At 49.7% G+C, this 17,068-nt stretch overlaps 1 protein-coding gene across 1 annotated transcript in view; it reads right to left on the reverse strand.

Moving 5' to 3' along the window:
• The window catches only part of LOC130123673 (segment polarity protein dishevelled homolog DVL-3-like), a 28,617-nt gene that overhangs the window by 2,838 nt on the left and 8,711 nt on the right, over positions 1-17,068 (reverse strand). The window contains 12 exon segments of the mRNA XM_056292915.1: positions 593-760; positions 1,510-1,641; positions 5,724-5,873; positions 6,211-6,278; positions 7,724-7,800; positions 10,037-10,176; positions 10,366-10,435; positions 10,623-10,713; positions 13,111-13,246; positions 14,576-14,688; positions 16,397-16,440; positions 16,442-16,513. Coding sequence (XP_056148890.1) covers positions 593-760; positions 1,510-1,641; positions 5,724-5,873; positions 6,211-6,278; positions 7,724-7,800; positions 10,037-10,176; positions 10,366-10,435; positions 10,623-10,713; positions 13,111-13,246; positions 14,576-14,688; positions 16,397-16,440; positions 16,442-16,513 — 1,261 coding nt within the window.

Consider the following 17,068-nt stretch of genomic DNA (forward strand, 5'->3'; position numbering starts at 1 on the left):
CCATTAGCGCATGGTTTGGCATGGAATGGTTCCAAACCATGTTCATTTCTGAATTTATTTTTTTTTTGCACTGGTTGATAACCATGCTGAAGGCGGCCAGATCCTGCCGGTGGGCTGACTTAATGATGCAGGTATTCCATGATTGGTTTTACATTCATATCACATCAAGTGACCCCCCCCCCTCATCTGGCACGTTGTTGATATCCTACGGCGCCATTATTACATGTAGATATGGCACATGCATTATGTAGACGGATGTTGTGGCGTGGCCTCATCTACTGTCGTCACTGCAGCTTTACTGCGACCTCCCAGCCCAGAATTTAGCTCCAACGCCAATGGAAATACAAATGATAACCGCGTAACGATACAGCTCCCCGTCAGCACGGCATGGTGCACGGTGGCCTCATTACGGCCTCAGCATGAGAAAGGACAAAGGGGAATAGCTGCTCTGGAACTGTTGTTTGTGTGCAAGTTGCATCAGACATGAAAATACAACCGAACCAACGATCCTTCTCCACTCGCACGGAGTTGACTTCACACGGGGACACACTACGCGGCTGCGAGCTAACCAACCAGCCGAGGCTCCACTTACTACCACAGAGATCTCCAAAGATATAGTAGCACTGCTCAGAGAACGTGATCTTGTTGACGGTGTGTCGGATGTAGCCAGCCTTCAACAGGTTGCTGGCGTATTTCCGAGCCTCTCGGCGGTCTGAGAATCCTTCCACGTGATGGAATAGCCAGTCCACGACGTCGGACCCTGAGGAGAGAGACACACGGATGCACGTTTTCACGACCTCAATCATGAAATCGGGGATTTCGTTTTCTAATCACGTTTGACGACTATCCCGAAGTGTAGCATAATTTCAGTGTCCAAGATTTGCAAACCTCTGTTTTCCAAATTTACATTTTTGTTGAAAAGCCAATTTCGGTCACAAGGGTCACGCATTGGCTAGCTAAAACTTGAAGAAAGCTTATAAATGAATGTATATTATACAACCAATTATTTCCCTAAAACATTAAATACCACTTTTTTTGTTTGGTAGGCAACGGAATAGACCGCTACGCTACCCGGACGCCCCCTTAAATACCACTTTTAAATTTCCAGAAAATCCTTTGTTATATCCAATTATTCAATCAATTAATCAGTTAATCAATGAAGTTATAGATTGTTGTCCTTAATCATTTACTGAGAAAAGAAAAACAGCACCACTGTTTACAGTAAAGCTAATAACACAGACATGACTTCCATTAATCAACATCCACGTCTCAATACTAGACTCACACTCTAACCTGTCATCAAGAAAACTGACACTAGATTCTATTTAGAGGGAACCAAACAGTGAAAAAGTTCAAATACTGGACCAGAGACTTTGTACGGACTTGGGACACGTTCAAATCAGACTCTCCAAACTGGGCAGTGGGGCAGGTACACTGAAGAAACCGACGCCCCGGCTAAAGCTACAGCGCAGTTATTATTGGGGTAAAAACCGATAAAAGAGAGCGTACCAATGAAGGCATTAGCAATGGTGATCTTTAGCCACATCCTGTCTCGCACCTCCAGGCCGGACTCTGGGGACGCCATGGCTTTAGCGACCGTCGCCATGTCACTGTGGATGGACAGGTGAAAGTCATCGAACCCTGCGGGGAGAAACACAGAACACGATCAGCCAAACCTGCGGTCCAGGAGCCGCCGTTCTGCTCCGATCTGTCTTGACAACACACACTGAATGTCTAAGTTCTCGTCTCGGACATTTCTTTGCCGTTGAAGGCCGGTAATAGTTCTCAAGTCCTTGGAATAAATCCCACACAATCATGTGAAACTCTTGAGCCTCGTTCTGCTTTTCTCTCAGTGTATTATTTCTAATGAAAACGTGACTCGGTATTGGTTTATTTAGGACCTGGCTCCAGTCGGTCTCTTCTCAACAACCCCTGATTATGTCCCCGAGTGAAATATGAGGTTTTTGGACAGGAAACGCTATTGAAAATGAAATCAGATTCCAACCAGAACGAATGAGAGGCGCGTCAAACTTCAACTTTCAACCTTCTTTTCCCAGAGGAAAGTTGGTTTGCAGCCAGGGTATAAAACTCCTTATAAGAACACATAAAACATCACACAGTAGAGACACGGTACACCCACAAATAACCCAAATAAAGTGCCAAGGGTCAAGGAGAACCAGTTCACGTTAAATTGTGTTTCACCTTGGGCATTTCAAATCACTCCTTTTGAAGGAAAAAGCTCGACGTCCTCACGGAGAGGATGACCGAGGCAGTCCGGGATGGCGGTGTCTGAGGAAGATGTTCTGGAGATGGACCCGGCCCACCCAAATCCCCTCGCTAACCACTATGACTGGCCTTTGCCAGCCTTTTTATTAAATTCTACTTACCAGCCTTTTTTATTTACCAGGCTGAGGCCGCCAAACCAGGCAGCGATACTAAAAGCCAGGAGAGACTCAGGGAAACCCCGACTACACAAGTCCTTAAAACACTACACATCGTAAGAGGTACAATCAGTACATTTTTACTTTATCATTAGAGGGGGGTTGGAAGGAGTCGGCCACAGAATCTGTATTTTGGAGGACGCCCGGGTAGCATAGCGGTCTATTCCGTTGCCTACCAACACGGAGATCGCCGGTTCGAATCCCCGTGTTGCCTCCGGCTTGGTCGGGCGTCCCTACAGACACAATTAGCCGTGTCTGCGGCTGGGAAGCCGGATGTGGGTATGTGTCCCGGTTGTTGCACTAGCGCCTCCTCTGGTCAGTCAGGGTGCCTGTTCGGGGGTGAGGGGTAACTGGGGGGAATAGCGTGATCCTCCCGTGTGCTACGTCCCCCTGGTGAAACTCCTCACTGTCAGGTGAAAAGAAGCAGTTGGTGACTCCACGTGTATCGGAGGAGGCATGTGGTAGTCTGCAGCCCTCCCCGGCTCGGCAGAGGGGGCGGAGCAGCGACCGGAACGGCTCAGAAGAGTGGGGTAATTGGCCAAATACAATTGGGGGGAAAAAGGGGGGGGATATTAAAAAAGAAACCTTTATTTATGGTATTACCAAACCAAAAGAGGGTGCCCCGCCTTTTAGAAATCCAACGTCCTTCCACAAAACTACGGGTCCCCAGACATTCATCTCACTGCGTGTTTCACCTTTCCAAAACGAAGATTCCCGCTTTGCAACACAGCTCAGAGTCCAAAAAGCCTGAGCATACATCTCAAAAGACCTACATGAAAATGCTGCCCCAAAATTAGAATATATCATCAACGGCGGTCACTCGGGTTCAAGTACGACTTTCCTTCTAGATGCTTGCGGGAGGACCCCTGCCAGTGACAGCTTTTTATGTGAAATGGCTGATGCACCTGCAGCCGCCACAAGGTCTTTGGCAGCGGGTGGCCAGAGTCCAATGGCATGGAGAACCAAGACTACTGGCGACCATCCTCTGTTGCAGCCTTCATCCACCTGCACTGCTGTTGGGACCTGGAGACATCTTCTGCCAGTTCCGCCGTTGAGGTCTTTGTTGGATCGAGCTTCATCTGGAACCTCCCCCTTGACCTACCCGCCTTGGGTGACCCTACCAGCAGCCAAGCTCCAGACGCCATAGCTCTTGGGATCATTAGTAGTACACACAAGATTCTCTGCCACGGCAAGCCGGCGGTCCAGGAGAAGACTCAGCAGCGACTATAAAGGCATCCAAAACAATGCTGAGCTGGCCGGGCTACTGTCGGGACAGGTAAGCAGCGGTGTTATTAAATATTGTAATGTTTCACAACATGATTTCCTCTTCTGCAAGATTACTGCATTAGGTAGCTTGCAAAGTAGTGAGACACTATTGGCGCTGGTTGTGTCACTTCAGTTGTTTCAGTTGGTGGAATTCTGACTGGTCGCTGTTGGTAGTCACTAGAGAAACATTTTACGGATTGTGCCTTTAAGACGAATTGATTTTCCTTTAAAAGAACATGCACTCTTGGGACTTTTTCTCTTTGTTACATATTTTTTTAATTTTCTTTTTTATAGACGGCGTCAGTATTTGTGTTTTGAGACAAACACTGGCATGTCGGAGAGAAATCCCGGTCCTTCCCACCACAGATTATAGGGCAGAAGAAAGTGGGGAGTTATGGCTCCGTTTTGACAAGGAAGAGTTATTGAGCAGATGGAGGCTGGAACAGAGACTTCTCTGTGGAATGCGGTAGAAGGGCAGGGCCCTTCTTCACACCAAGATCCTCTCGGCTGATTACAGGAATAAACTGATACCGGGGGTCGCCTCTTTAGAGCTACGTCTCGATGCTACGAACGGGATAAACGGGGAGGAATGAAAATAAGATAAAACTTTCATTTTCTTAATCAGGAATCAGGAACACTTTATCTGTCATTTCATTTCATGTACGCAAGTGCATGAAATGAAATGAAATGAAATGCCGTTTCTCCCAACCCACGGCAGTGCAACACAAAGACAAAAACACATCCAAAAACTACAAGAACACACATCCAAACTAACACATGTATCGAAACTCAACAAAAATCACTGTCCAAGGGAGCGAACCCCAGCCAGGATGACTGTCAGAACTGCCGGTCTGCATGGGCTAGCAGTTAGCTTAGCCTGCCCCACCTCTGCGTTCTATCAGACCGCCCTCGATGTTTCCTCCTCGGGTGCAGCTCCAGGCAGGGCCGTGGTCCCTAGGCCCACCAGATGAAGCAGACCAAGCTCTCCCAGCCAGGAACTGCCGGTCTGCATGGTTAGCTTAGCCCACCCCGCTTCTACGTCCTTTCAGACCACCCTCGGTGTTTCCTCCTTGGGTGCAGCTCCAGGCAGGGGCCGTGGTCCCTAGGCCCACCGGATGAAGCAGACCAAGCTCTCCCAGCCAATCCAGCGCCAGCTCTCCCAGCCAGACTCCCTGACACACCTCCCCGCACTCCACACGACGACGTCAAAAACACCACAGTCGACGCCAGGTGAGGCCGCCGCCAGACCGCCCTCGGTGTTATTGGAACTGCCGGTCTGCATGGGCTAGCAGTTAGCTCAGCCTGCCCCGCTTCCGCGTCCTGTCAGACCAGACCTCGGTGTTACCTCCTCGGGTGCAGCTCCAGGCAAGGCCGTGGTCCCTGGGCCCACAGGACGCAGCAGACAAAGCTCTCCCAGCCGACCCAGAGCAAGCTCTCCCAGCCATCAAACGAAAACAAACTTAGAAGTGGACAAAGACACTGCATGGACGGTACTGGGTGAAGCCGCCGCAAATGTGAAGTCGCGCCGCCATCTTCCCACACCGGTACTGCGTGAGGCCGCTGCAAACGTGAATTCGCGCCGCCATCTTCCCACACCGGGAGCGGAAGAGAAGAGTGAGATTCTTATGATTAATAAAAATATTAATTATTGCTTTTCCAGGGGCCAGCGGGTGTCTCATCCTCATTCTGTGAATGTTTCAAGTTTCACCTATTTATGCTGTGCTAATATTAAACAGGTCGCCTTGCAGAAAGCGAAAGACAGGTAAGGTCAATATCACCTGTAATATTTAATGACACCTCAGTGAAATGAAACCAGAGCCCCGGTGCATCCATATACACCTGTTACTGTGCTCAGATACTTGCACTTGTCTGAGTGAACATTGCCCTGACGTCAGTCCCAGGAAGAGGTTGACCTCGTCTTATGAAGCTACATAGCAGATTATGTTATAGAGGTTAAAAAACAACAACACTTGAAAAGCATGCTGATGATGCCGATGAATAGGTGCCGTGACTCACGTTCGGTCTCTGGGATGGAGCTGCTGATGGAGGAGCTGGTAGAGGTGACCGTGCTCATGGAGGGACTCATGCCGTACGCAGGGTACACCCCCGTCATGGCCGCCGTGTGGGAAACCCAAGCAGCCGGGTCGATGGGCCGGATCGGCTCACCTGTGAGAGGAAGAAAGGTGTGTGTGTGTGTGTGGGACTTAGAATTTCACCACAATAACAGAATTCACTGTAACACACAGTAAGACAGGGAATTGCATGTTATTTCAAATGCAGTGTGCTAAGAGAGATGACAGAAAGACAGACAGAGACACGCGGTGAGAAAAAGAGACAAACACACAAACACAGCGACACGGAGACAGGCGGAGAGATGGGAAGACGAAGAGACAGACTGAGATAGATAGACATGCAGAGAGAGACAGACAGAGAGAGAGAGAGACGAGCAGACAGACGGAGAGGCTGAACGCCAGACAGACGACAGGGAAACAGACAGACTCACTTCTGGGCAGAGCGAAGCAGCTGCGAGGGTTGGGGTCCCAGCACTTGGCCACAGTCAAGGTAATGGGTCTGTCGATAAACACACAGTCAGTTTACACACCGGCTCTAAACACGGTGGCTCACATGCTGCTCAACACCTCCCAGCTAGTTAAGGAGTTTCCAGCTTTGCGCCTGTCTTACGGCAGAATTTTGATGTTTACAATTTACTATTTCCTTTAGCGGACGCTTTTATCCAAGGCTACGTACATCTGGGAGGTCGTTGTTTGGATAGCATCAGGAGTCTAATCCACGGACTCTTACTGGAGCCTCGTCCCAACCGCGGTCTGAACCCCTGTTCTCCAGGAGGAAAACTGGCGTTCTTACCTACTGAGCTTATCCAGCTGTCACATGTTTGTGTGTGTGCCCCCCCCCCTCTTTTCTCCCCAATTGTACTTGGCCAATTACCCCACTCTTCCAAGCCGCCCGGGTTGTTGCTCCACCCCCTCTGCCGATCCGGGGAGGGCTGCAGACTACCACGTGCCTCCTCCGATACAGGTGGAGTTGTCAGTCGCTTCTTTTCACCTGACAGTGAGGGGTTTAGCCAGGAGCGTGTAGCGTGTGGGAGGATCACGCTATTCCCCCCCCCTTCTCCCTCCCCCCTGAACAGGCGCCCGGACCAACCAGAGGTGGCGCCAGTGCAGCGACCAGGACACATACCCACATCCGGTTTCCCACCCGCAGACACGGCCAATTGTGTCTGTAGGGACGCCGGACCAAGCCGGAGGTAACACGGGGATTTGAACCGGCGATCCCTGCGTTGGTAGGCAACGGAATAGACCACTACACTACCCGGATGCCCCAAAAGGCAAACTTTTTGACCATAACCAAGGTTCAGGGTTTTCGGTTTTTACCGATTTTCACCGAAAAATACCCAGATTTTTAAACTGATTTTCACCCGGATTTTACGTCTCCACAGATCCAAAAGTTGTTCCTGTTCGTGTGAGGTTATGTAACAGTGTCCGCTTGTGGCGAAATTCGGCATGCTCGATGGCTTTGAAAAATAAAAACCGAAAACGCCGAGCCTTGATCATAACTAAGCAGTCCATGATCTTGTTAAACAAACACAAGCTGACGGATAGAGGATATCTTTACTCTCAAGGCCGCCGGATTACTTCAGAATCCGCCTGCTGACACACTGTCAGGTTTGTCTGAAAGGGTTTTTCCAAGATAAAAAGCTTAAATAGGAAATTTAAATTAATATCAAGAGTCCGCAATAACCTCTCATCTTAAATAGAGAAAAAATCCAAACATGTCAGCAACATTTGGAGAACTATCTCAGGTGACTACTCTTGGGACCATTGGTGGTGAGGTGCAGTATACCACATTTTTGCTGTAGGGACGCCCGCCCAAGCCGGAGGTAACACGGGGATTTGAACCAGTGATCACCATGTAAGTAGGCAACGGAATGGACCGCCACGCCACCCGGACGCCCTTGTGCGTGCGTTTTAGTAAGTGCATGTGTACGGCTTACTCACCCTGGCTTATGCACAATGTCCCTCAGCACTCGGACCGCATCGTCGTTACTCATGTTCTCGAAGTTGATGTCGTTTACCTGCAGGGAGAGAAGCTATGAACACCTGCACTAATACTGTTATTACACCACACCATTAATATTACTACACTCGGATCCCTTACAGTGTGGCTGCATACACAAAAACATCTTAACCAAAATCAAAATATCATTCATTCATCTTCAGCCGCTTCTCCAGGATCGGGTCACGGTGGCAGCAAACTAAGTAGGGCACTCCAGACATCTCTCTCCCCACGCTGCAAAAAATGAAATCTTAACAAGTGAAAATATCTTGTATTTGGTACAATAAGTCCAACATGGAGTAGAATTATCTTGAATTATCTTATTCCACTGGCAGATAATTTTGCTTATATTAAGTTTTTTTCCTGATTTGGGTTAATTTATTTATTTGAAACAAGATTAAATTGACCAAAATCAAGGAAAAAACTCGAAATAAGCAAAATGATCTGCCAGTGGAATAAGATAATTCAAGATAATTCTACTCAATATTGGACTTATTGTACCAAATACAAGATATTTTCACTTGCAGCAACGCCCTCCAGCTCCTCCTGGGGGACCCCAAGGCGTTCCCAGGCCAAATTGGACGTGTAGTCCCTCCAGCGAGTTCTGGGTCTACCTCGGGGTCTCCTCCCAGTTGGCCGTGCCCGGTAAACCTCCAAAGGAAGGCGCCCAAGAGGCATTCTAATCAGATGCCAGAACCACCTCAACTGGCTCCTTTCCACGAGAAGGAGCAGTAGCTCTACTCCGAGCTCCCTCCGGATGTCCAAGCTCCTCACCCTGTCTCTAAGGCTGAGCCCAGACACCCTACGGAGGAAACTCATTTCAGCCGCTTGTATCCGCGATCTCACCCTTTCAGTCACTACCCAAAGCTCATGACCAAAATATAAATCAAATCAAAAATCGTCCTGTATGGGACTCGAGTATTATCCAGGAATGGACCATTTCATTTTCTATGGTGTGGCCACATATATAACACACGATGTGTCTGGAAATGGATAATACATGTTTTAGAACAGTCTCAGCAAATCATAACTCAAAGTGCGGGTATGTACTCAAGTTCTACAAAACCAGCTGAGGTGTTCCACTTCGAATATCCCAGACTGCCTCCCGGTTTGACTTTATGAATACATGTAAAGCTCTGCGCCGTCCTGGTGGCTCAGCCATTTAACTGCGTACCACGTAAGCTTAGGCATGACTGCAGCAACACAGGTTCAAATCTGGCCACGGGTCCTTTGCTGTGCGTCTTTCCAAACTCCCTTCAACCCGTGTTTACCGTCCATCTCTAAAGTCCTGTCTCGTGAAGGCTGATATGTCAAAATACAAACATGAAACAACTACCTCTGTTCCATTTGACCTTAAGAAGCTTTTTCAGTAGCGCCACTTGCTGCCATCTGGACGGGAAAATCTCTCATTACTCCCTCCCCCCCTTTTTTTCTCCCCAGTTGTATCCGGCCAATTACCCCACTCTTCTGAGCCGTCCCGGCCGCTGCTCCGCCCCCTCTGCTGATCCGGGGAGGGCTGCAGACTACCACATGCCTCCTCCCATACATGTGGACTCACCAGCCGCTTCTTTTCACCTGACGGTGAGGAGTTTCACCAGGGGGACGTAGCACATGGCAGATCACGCTATTTCACCCAGCCTCCTCCCCCCCCCTGAACAGGCGCCCCAACCAACCAGAGGAGGCGCTAGTGCAGCGACCAGGACACATACCCACATCTGGCTTCCCACCCAACTGTGTCTGTCAGGACGCCCGACCAAGCCGGAGGTAACACGGGGATTCGAACCGCTGATCCCCGTGTTGGCAGGCAACGGAATAGACCGCTACGCTACCCGGACGCCCCTATCCCTCATTACTTGTAAGCTGATTCACCCATCTGCAAGTGCTGACAGCACACACACACACACACACACACACACACACGGAGTCCCAGGTATGCGACAACTGACATATTTTCTCTCTCACACACACTCTCCATCTCATACTCGATCTCCCACCTGCAGCAGCACGTCTCTCTCTCTCTCTCTCTCTCTCTCTCTCTCTCTCTCTCTCTCTCTCTCTCTCTCTCTCTCTCTCTCTTGCAGCAGCAGCATATCTGGTGTCTGACTCTTAACGGCATGTTTCTGTCCCTATGTCTCTCTTATCTGAAGCAGCATTTTACTCCCCCTCCCTCACCCGTAGCAATCTCTCTCTCTCTCTCTCTCTCTCTCTCTCTCTCTCTCTCTCTCTCTCTCTCTCTCTCTCTCTCTCTCTCACACCTGCAGCAGCATGTCTCCAGGCTCTATGCGCCCGTCTGCGGCCACCGCCCCTCCCTTCATGATGGAGCCGATGTAGATTCCTCCATCGCCCCTCTCGTTGCTCTGACCCACAATGCTGATACCCAGGAAGTTGTACTTCTCTGTGGAGGGAGAGGAAGCAGAAATCAGGTTTAAGGTCAGTCAGCCACCATCGATAAGTGAGCACAGCGCACGAGGGTGTGTGGGATCCTTTTTTTCTTAATTGAAAGTATATTCACCCGAACAGGAGAGCTTGCTGTGAGAAACAGAAGGGGGACGAGTTACATTTCCACAGCACAAAACAAACTTACCCATGTTTAGAGTGACGGTGATGATGTTCAGAGACATGGTAGAGTCTGTGATGCTGCTAAATGAAGAGGACTGGTGGGAGAAGAAAACAGGAGGGTGAGGAGAAAGAGGAGAAGAAAATAAACGGGGGGGGAGGACAAGGATCAGAAAGTAGCTTTTGATTAAAGACAAGAAGAAGAAGCGCGTAGCATTACCTCGACTTCACATCTGTGTGTGTGCGTGTGTGTGTGTGTGTGTGTGTGAGTGTACGCTGGCTCACCCGGTCCATGTTGGAGGTCTTCGGTTTCCGTCGACGGCGGCGGTGTCGTCTCATCAGGCGAGAGGAGCTCTGCTCGGTGGAGCTGCTGAACCTGAAAACATGACGGGAGTGACAGATTTTCACTTTTTCTTCCCCCCCAGTTGGACAAATTAGCTACTCTGACCGTAAAATCATCGTTAGCATTGTGCGCTTAACGAAAAGCGAATCAGCCTTGCACGGGTGAGCCGAGCAGGTGCCGGGTCGCCCGGCCCAAACTGTTTATCGGACAGATGTGAAGCACTTGTCATTAACTTCAAACTACATCTCAAATAACAAATAATGGGTTCATTGTTTTGTCGAGACCAGTTTTATCTGAGAAACCCCCCCCCCCCAAAAAAAGAAGGTGGGCGGATACTTTGGAAGAAACGATGGGGATCTCCCAAAAACATCAACGGACAATATCACATTATTAAAAGGCTGTGGTTTCTAAAACACAATAACAGGTAATCTACAGGGTAGCCTCTGGCCAGATGCCATCTCTTTGTGGAGACTGTAAGGTAGAGCGACGACTCCCACACCGCTCCTCAGGAACCCACAGTACTGCTAGTTTTTCTTCTTTTTGGCTACTTATTTGTTTGTTTGTTTGTTTGTTTATCCATTCATTCATTCATTTTGGATTCCCCCCCCCCCTTTTCTCCCCAATCGTCAATTACCCCACTCTCCCGAGCCGCCCCCGTCGCTACTCCACCCCCTCTGCTGATCCGGGGAGGGCTGCAGACTACCACATGCCTCCTCCCATACATGTGGAGTCGCCAGCCGCTTCTTTTCACCTGACAGTGAGGAGTTTCACCAGGGGGGACGTAGCGCGTGGGAGGATCACGCTATTCCCCCCAGTTCCACCCCCCGACCCCCGAACAGGCGCCCCGACCGACCAGAGGAGGCGCTAGTGCAGCGACCAGGACACACCCACATCCAGCTTCTCACCCACAGACATGGCCAATTGTGTCTGTCGGGACGCCCGACCAAGCCGGAGGTAACACGGGGATTCGAACCGTGAGTGCATTTGTTTGGCTGTTGTGTCACAAAGTAAATGAAGTCCCTTTGAAGTGGCGACAGCTGTGACATTTTGTTTCATGTCGACCTTTTTTATTTGTATGTCGGCTTCTTACGGTGCCAGAGTGGACCACTGGAGCCCATCTTGGAACTCGACTCAGACTCAACCTTGATGACTCAGACTCGGACTCAGGTAATGGGGACTTGACTCTTGACTCTTTCGGGACTCGGACTCAGGCTGTAACACTGGGGACTCGAGACTCGACTCGGACTCGAGGTTTAGTGACTCGGCTACAACACTGCCATACTATGACAGTAGTTTGTGCTACATAACACACGTTTTTCAGCGAACAAAAATGTTTGTAGTCTGAAAAAAAATCTAGATTAGTAAAAATTCCAGGACGTATCCTTCTTTTTGCCGACAAAGCTAACATGAATCGACTGGACATCATTCAGGAAGAAAGCGGCGACTTTGTGTGGTTACCATGGGGATACGAAAGGCAGTTTCCGGCCATCTGATATTTCTCAACCAAGATATCGGACATCGGAGTGACCGCGATTCACCAGACTTTAACATTTGTTTTTGTTGTACAAGGCTTGTTTTGGATGTATACGAACAGCGATTTGTACAACTGAAAACTGGAATATCATCTCTCCTCGCTCATAGCAACTCAGAAAATGGTGGCTTAGAGCGGTTACCATGGAAATATGTGTCGAGCATGTTGCTGCCACGGTATCCACTGGCCGTGACTTCCGCTGGGTGACAGATATCACATTACAATCACGCTGCATATTAAACCCCTTTTTCTCCCCAACTGTATCCGGCCAATTACCCCACTCTTCCGAGCTGTCCCAGTCGCTGCTCCACCCCCTCTGCTGATCCAGGGAAGGCTGCAGGCTACCACATGCCTCCGCCGATACATGTGGAGTCGCCAGCCGCTTCTTTTCACCTGACAGTGAGGAGTTTCACCAGGGGGGACGTAGCGCGTGGGAGGATCACGCTATTCCCCCCAGTTCCACCCCCCGACCCCCGAACAGGCGCCCTGACCGACCAGAGGAGGCGCTAGTGCAGCGACCAGCACACATACCCACATCCAGCTTCTCACCTGCAGACATGGCCAATTGTGTCTGTAGGGACGTCCGACCAAGCCGGAGGTACCACGGGGATTCGAACCGCCGAGCCCCGTGTTGGTAGGCAACGGAATAGACCACCACGCTACCTGTCTTGATGTTACAGTAAATACTAAATACTAAGTAGTAATGCCAGTATGCAGTATATTCTATCAGCATGTAGTACGTAGCAGAGTATTTGTACACAGCCCAAGGTTTTTTAGGCCGTAGCTCAACAGGTGAATTCATTTACCCGCCTGGCAGAATAGGGAACCACAGCACTGGGTCTCCCGAGAACCTGTCTGAAAACCACTAGGGCAGAGAGCAGTTCAAGTACATGTCTCACCTGCTGGTGGCGTCGTCGTCCTCTGAATCGAAACAGGAAGTGGACTCCAGCTCGCTGCTCATGAAAGAGGAGCAGCTGTCATACTCTGCAGCTCCACGGCCCGTGCCCCGCGAGGAGTAGCCATTCTGCCTTCCACCTGCAGGAGGACACGGACGTGACGGGGATCAAACATACAGACGACACCTATAGGGCTTTCACAGACCAGTCTGCAGGGTTGTCACAATACCGAGCGACTGAAAGAGCGGACTTTGATACAACACTCATAACATTTTCCATATTCAATACCATTTCTGATACCGTGGCAAAAAAAAAAAAAAAGTAACACAAGATTCCACAAATTAGAAACAAGTTTTCTTTTCTTTTGTTGGATTTTCCCCCTCTTTTTCTCCCCAGTTGTACTCGGCCAATTACCCCGCCGTTCTGAGCCATCCCGGTCGCCTGACTTGGTCGGGCGCCCCTACAGACACAATTGGCCGTGTCTGCGGGGTATGTGTCCTGGTCGCTGCACTAGCGCCTCCTCTGGTCGGTCGGGGTGCCTGTTGGGGGTGGGGGGGACTGGGGGGAATAGCGTGATCCTCTCACGCGCTACGTCCCCCTGGTGAAACTCCTCACTGTCAGGTGAAAAGAAGTGGCTGGCGACTCCACATGTATCGGCGGAGGCATGTGGTAGTCTACAGCCCTCCCCGGATCGGCAGAGGGGGTGGAGCAGCGACCAGGACGGCTCGGAAGAGTGGGGTAATTGGCTGGATACAATTGGAACGAAAAAGGGGGGGGGGATCTGTTATAGTTATGGTTTTATCTGTCGGCTGCTTTTGTTTCCACTCCGTTGTGAAGCTCTTTGGTTCAAAAAGACGCCTCTTAAATCAAGTTTTCTTACTTGAGATACAATAAAGCTTATCGCATCCATCCATCCATTATCCAAACCGCTTATCCTGCTCTCAGGGTCGCGGAGATACTGGAGCCTATCCCAGCAGTCATAGGGCGGCAGGCGGGGAGACACCCTGGACAGCCCGCCAGACCATCACACAGGGCCGACATACACACACACACACACACACACACATTCATACCTAGGGGCAATTTAGTACGACCGATTCACCTGACCTACATGTCTTTGGACTGTGGGAGCACCCGGAGGAAACCCACACAGACACGGGGAGAACATGCAAACTCCACACAGAGGACGACCCGGGACGACCCCCAAGGTTGGACTACCCCGGGGCTCGAACCCAGGACCTTCTTGCTGTGAGGTGACCACGCTAACCACTGTGCCACCCCCACTTTGTTCAATGATGGTGGAATGAGTTGTATACTAGCTTGAGGATAAAATGTGAATACATTATATTCATCACAAAATACAGTTTTTTAAAAAGGGGATGGCAGTCTCGACACGGAAATATTAAAAATGAAGAATTCATCGCGGACTATGTAAACCAATCAGGACTAGAGCAGGCCGCCTCCTGACCGTGGTCGTTGCTGTGCTTCCGTCTGGGCCTCTCCCTCTCCCTCCTCTGCGACACCATGGATCCCGTCTCCGTGTCGTTGTCGAGCGTATCCCGACTGCTCGTTGCCTTCCCACTGCAAAGACAGACGTGAGGAGAGTGAGAGAGAGAAGAGAGAGAGAGACATTGGTGAGGAGAAAATCTGCCTCACTACACATATTTCTTTCTTTTTTAAGATTCAGCCTTTTTTGATAGCCATAGTCGAGAGAGAGAGACAGGAGAGGCGGGGGAGAGAGAGGGGATGACATGCAGCAAAGGGTCCCGGGCCGGATTCGAACCCAGGCCGTTGTGTAAGGACTCGGCCTTATGTGGTACGCGCCACCGGGGCGCCCCCACAGTTTTCCTCTTACAACTATAGAAACTGTTCTCAATACATCTGCGAGAGACGCTGACGGAATAAACGCCGGGGCATCGTAGGCGCCCCGTTTTGTGTTGCGATGGGCAGGGCCGAGATCAAGAGAGAGAGAGGTGTCTGAGGGTGTCCCGCCAGCCATAGGTTTGGAGCAACAAGTCCTCCGACCCATACGACCATATAGGTCGTTTGTCCTCTAATGAGCGCCTCCTACAGGCGGCAGGAGACATGCCACAGATACTTTTCGCCTCTGTGCATTGTGGGTTTTTGAAACATTTTGGGGAACAACAGAATATGTAGGCAGAGTGTTCTTGTGTCGTTCCGCCGTCTAGTATTGTAACTAAGATTGCTATTGGCGGTACGTTTACCCATGGATAACGTTATAAGAGCTAACTTAATGTTAGCCCAAAGTTAGAAAGTCAGCTAGCGTGGACGTTATAACCGCTACGTGACATTAAGCTTAGCTTATTGTTACAGGGAAAGTAGCGTATTATAATTAAGGAGGACTGCGAGGAAGTAGCTTAAAACATCACTATAGGTTGTAACGAGCCGCTTGTATGAAGGACCTACGGCAGTGTTTCTCCACCCAGTCCTCAAGGACCCCCTATCCTGCAGATTTTCATTGTAACCCTGCATAGGTAGCGCTGCTTGTACTTACTCGACCAATCATCTCGCAGCACTTAATTGTGCAAGGTGTTGCAACATCTGACAAAATTCATTGCTGATTGGTTGAATAACTACAAACAGGTTCCTATTCAGGGTTGCAAAAGAAAACATGCAGGATAGTGGGTCCTTGAGGACTGGGTTGAGAAACACTGACCTATGGGGTTGATTTTTGGTGGAGGACAGTCTCATTTGGAGCATTTATGAGTATTTCATGTTTTGTTTTGTTTTGTTTGTTTGTTTTTTTACTAATTTCTGTCCTCTGTGCCTCACATCAACTGAAAATAAGCCGGATTTTTGTTTCGTTCTTTCGGCTGGCAGATAAAATTATCCTCCACAGGACATCTAAGAATGATTCTTATCCTCATTGTTGCTTTCCAGTAGAAAACACTCGACAACATGAAGACAGCGAGTCTAATAAAGACAAGTCAACTGTTAAAATTCTTTCTCCCCCCCCCCCCCGAAACCCTCACTCAAATGATTAATTACTCTGATGTGGCAACATAAAGGGGACGACGTAGGAAAGGGGTGAAGTGTAGCGAAGTTCCACGGCCACAGGGTTTTCATACGTCATGTTTGCTTTCTTTTATTATTGCCAAGGCAGCAGCACAGACGGGCTCTATCAAGACACACAAAACCAAAATGCAAGACAAGCACGTCAACAAATACTAGACGGATGATTCAATCCCTCTCACACACACACACAACACACACATTTCCACAAAAAAGACACTAATGACACACACACAGGCTGCGAGTGTTTACTGACTGGTAGGAAGGGGGTCTGGAGTCTCCGATGCCCCCAGTCCTCTCCAGAGGAGGGTGGTGGCTCTAAGCTGTCCGCCACAGAGCCCCCGTCTGAGTGAGCGCCGTCCCCAGAGACCAGCTAGAGAGAGAGAGAGAGAGACAGACGGGATGAGAGAGAGAGAGAGAGAGAGAGAGAGAGAGAGGACAGACAGAGAGAGAGAGAGGAGAGAGAGAGGAGAGAGAGAGAGAGAGAGAGAGAGACAGAGACAGAGAGAGAGAGACAGAGAGAGAGAGAGAGAGAGAGAGGAGAGAGAGAGAGGAGAGAGAGAGAGAGAGAGAGCAGAGACAGAGACAGAGAGAGAGAGACAGGAGAGCGAGAGACAGAGAGAGAGAGAGAGGAAGAGAGAGAGAGAGAGAGAGAGAGAGAGAGAGAGAGAGAGAGAGAGAGAGAGAGAGAGAGAGAGGTGACGTTTGTGTCTCAGAGACAAGGGACCATGCTTGTCTGTGTGTGTGTGTGTGTGTGTGTGTGTGTGTGTGTGTGTGTGTGTGTGTGTGTGTGTGTGTGTGTGTGTGTTATCATGAGTGACTGGAAGTATAGCTGAGTAACTGATGTGAGAAAAGTGTAAGTTAACATAGAGAAAAGAAAAAAGAGACAGGAAGGAGTCCTCCATGGCGATCCGTTTCACCCCACAAA

The sequence above is a fragment of the Lampris incognitus genome, chromosome 14, assembly GCF_029633865.1.
Source record: "Lampris incognitus isolate fLamInc1 chromosome 14, fLamInc1.hap2, whole genome shotgun sequence".
NCBI classification, from domain to species: domain Eukaryota; kingdom Metazoa; phylum Chordata; class Actinopteri; order Lampriformes; family Lampridae; genus Lampris; species Lampris incognitus.